At 38.6% G+C, this 2,772-nt stretch overlaps 1 protein-coding gene across 1 annotated transcript in view; it reads left to right on the plus strand.

The window, feature by feature from the left end:
• Nucleotides 1-2,772, plus strand: part of LOC122355862 (ankyrin-3-like) — a 68,331-nt gene that overhangs the window by 24,081 nt on the left and 41,478 nt on the right. The window contains exons 16-17 of the mRNA XM_043254443.1: nucleotides 365-463; nucleotides 2,303-2,500. Of these exons, the coding sequence (XP_043110378.1) occupies nucleotides 365-463; nucleotides 2,303-2,500 (297 nt within the window). The remainder of the gene's footprint in view (nucleotides 1-364; nucleotides 464-2,302; nucleotides 2,501-2,772) is intronic.

The following is a 2,772-nucleotide window of genomic DNA, read 5'->3' on the forward strand; positions in this document are numbered from 1 at the left end:
TATACTTTTTATATATATGCATGCAAACAACACTTTTTTGGATGCGATTAATGCAATTAATCATTTGACAGCAGTCATCAGCAAAACTCTTCTTATATGTATTCTGATGTATTCCTAATAATTTAAAAGGGACGTCTTCCAGATGAAAAAAAAAAACCTTTGTATACTGTCAGGATACTTGCTATCATTTTCCAGTTCCAGAGGTTTCATTCACTGATGTGTTCTGGCTAAATTTACTCTCCTGCAATGTCCAAATGTAAAAGCTGATTGATTTATGATGGCACCTGTTTCACACACCCCACCTCTGAGCTCTCGGCCAATTATAGCTGTATATCTATGTGTGTATGTATGTATGTGTTTTTAGAGTGGACTAACACCACTGCATGTTGCTGCACACTACGATAACCAGAAAGTGGCCCTCCTTCTGTTGGATCAAGGAGCATCTCCACACGCTGCAGCGAAGGTATCAGGAAACCCTTACAAACCGCTGTTTCTCAACTAGTACGCACAAATCTCATCCAAAGGCAACCGCACACACACACGCACAATGATGAAGAAACATGGCAGCAAACCAAACGGCTTCACACATGCTCCTACAAAACCACCCCCACCCCACATTCTTCATCATTTTCGTCATTTCACCTCCAGTCCACCCACTGTAACCACAGAGGATGGTAAACACATTTTAAGAAAGTTAAACGTATGTACCTGGTGGGCACACTATAGATGAAGCAACACATTTTCAGGTATTTTTTATTTTTTTAAAGCGATAGATCACGCAAAAAGTTCTGTCATTATGTACTGCAAATCAGTTTAAACCTTCTTGACTTTATTTCTACAGCAGAATTTGGAATGACATGAGGAATGAATAAAGCATTAAAAAAAACATTTCATTTAATAATTATCAGTCCTGTTTCCACTTACCCGTGCTTCAGGGATTTGTCATCATTTTTCTCTGATCTGCCAGTCATCTGTGCAGGAAGTGATTGCAAACTAAAAAAAAAGAAGAAAAAAAAGAAGAAATGCTTTTTTTTATCAAATTCCAGCTGGTTGCATTGAAAACACCATCAATGGAAAAACATTCATCTGTAATGAAAATGTAATGTAGGCTCTGTTCTAAAGCCTAGATAACTGCAGCATTATTTTTGCCTACATAGGCAACTAGGATGGATCTTCTAAGGATGGATCCTAACCAATTTGGAACATTAACATAGCCAATAACTCACAAAATATCACACTGTACAAGAGACAGTAGGGACTGATGTTAGCATGCGGCTAAGCTAATGATGTTACAGACTCAAGAAATACTGTGTAAATTGTCCAACCTTTTATCAATATTTGTCAATATTGAATAATTTATTCAGTATGTCTCTCACACTTAGTCACTGGATTTTCTTTCTTTTTTTCACCGAGCTCGTGCAGTGCTTTCTGGAATTCTGCGCATGTGATTAATTTTTCTCAGAATTTGTCCAAAAGTCTCTTCAGAGGCAGCATAATCATTTTTAACAGCCGTTATGTCTGGAATAGACCTATGATGTCATCTACCTAGGCCGCTCACTATGTTTGGGAACAGAACATAGAGATCTGGAAGCTTGCAGAATCAGTTCTCTCCCAATCTGAATTCACAAGCCTGTGTTTAACTGATGTTTTTTCCCCAGTTATTTTGTATGAACTTGAATGGAGGATCCATGTGTTCATGCTTTCAAGCCGTTTGTGTTTGCGTTTTGTCCACCCTGAAAGAGCTCAATGTAAACCCTAAACAAATACGGTGACCCAGATACTGCCTTTGTTCCTCCAAAAAGAACAGTTAGATCTAGCGTGTGCAGAACACTAACTGACTTGCGGTTCGGATGGGACCACTGACCTCACTGGCTGACACTTTAGCATTCGCTAGCTGTTAAAAAACAAGAGAGTTTTCTTCACTCAGTCTGTTTTTCTCCACTTTTCAGCCATCGTTCCTCTCGTAGTCTGTGAGGTTAGAAGCAAAGCGCTGCTGTCAACATGTTTCTGTTTTGGAAATGTCATAAATCTAAGGTTTTAGTGTGGTTGTAGTGGCTTGGCAGCATGCAAACCGGTATTGTGCAGGACTGGACAAGCAAAAAAATGTAGAAATAATAATGTATTTAAGTTCTTTGCCAATACCGAATGTATATTTTCCAATCCTCTATACTATTTATACATTTCAAAGGGTGTTCAGGGAGTGCATAGTGATCCAGGACAAGCTCCCACATGTTATCACAGACACTTGGACAGCCATAGATATTCATTTATTATGATCTCCTTCACTTGCTTTCCCTCCCAGAATGGCTATACTCCACTTCACATAGCTGCCAAGAAGAACCAGATGGAGATAGCGACCACACTGCTCGAGTATGGAGCTGATACCAATGCCACGACACGCCAGGGCATCAGTCCTCTCCACCTGGCGGCTCAGGAGGGCAATGTTGATATGGTCACGCTCCTGCTCGCCCGTGAAACTGCCATCAATCTAGGAAACAAGGTGAAAAGATAGATGCTATTGCACAATATTCTACATTATTCTAATATTTTTAATCGTATGTTACATTTTCCTTTTAGGTAAGTGAAATATATAACAGCAAATGATGTCCATAAAGTTATTGCAACCTTAAAAACCCTTAGTTTCCGACTCATATACTGTAGTTTTGATGCATAACATGTTATTGAAAGTAGTAGCATAATGAACAAAAAACAACTTTCAATTAAAGCTGACTATATTTATTGCTTAACATGTATTTTCTGAATATATATATA

Source organism: Puntigrus tetrazona, chromosome 12 (assembly GCF_018831695.1).
Source record: "Puntigrus tetrazona isolate hp1 chromosome 12, ASM1883169v1, whole genome shotgun sequence".
Lineage (NCBI taxonomy): Eukaryota > Metazoa > Chordata > Actinopteri > Cypriniformes > Cyprinidae > Puntigrus > Puntigrus tetrazona.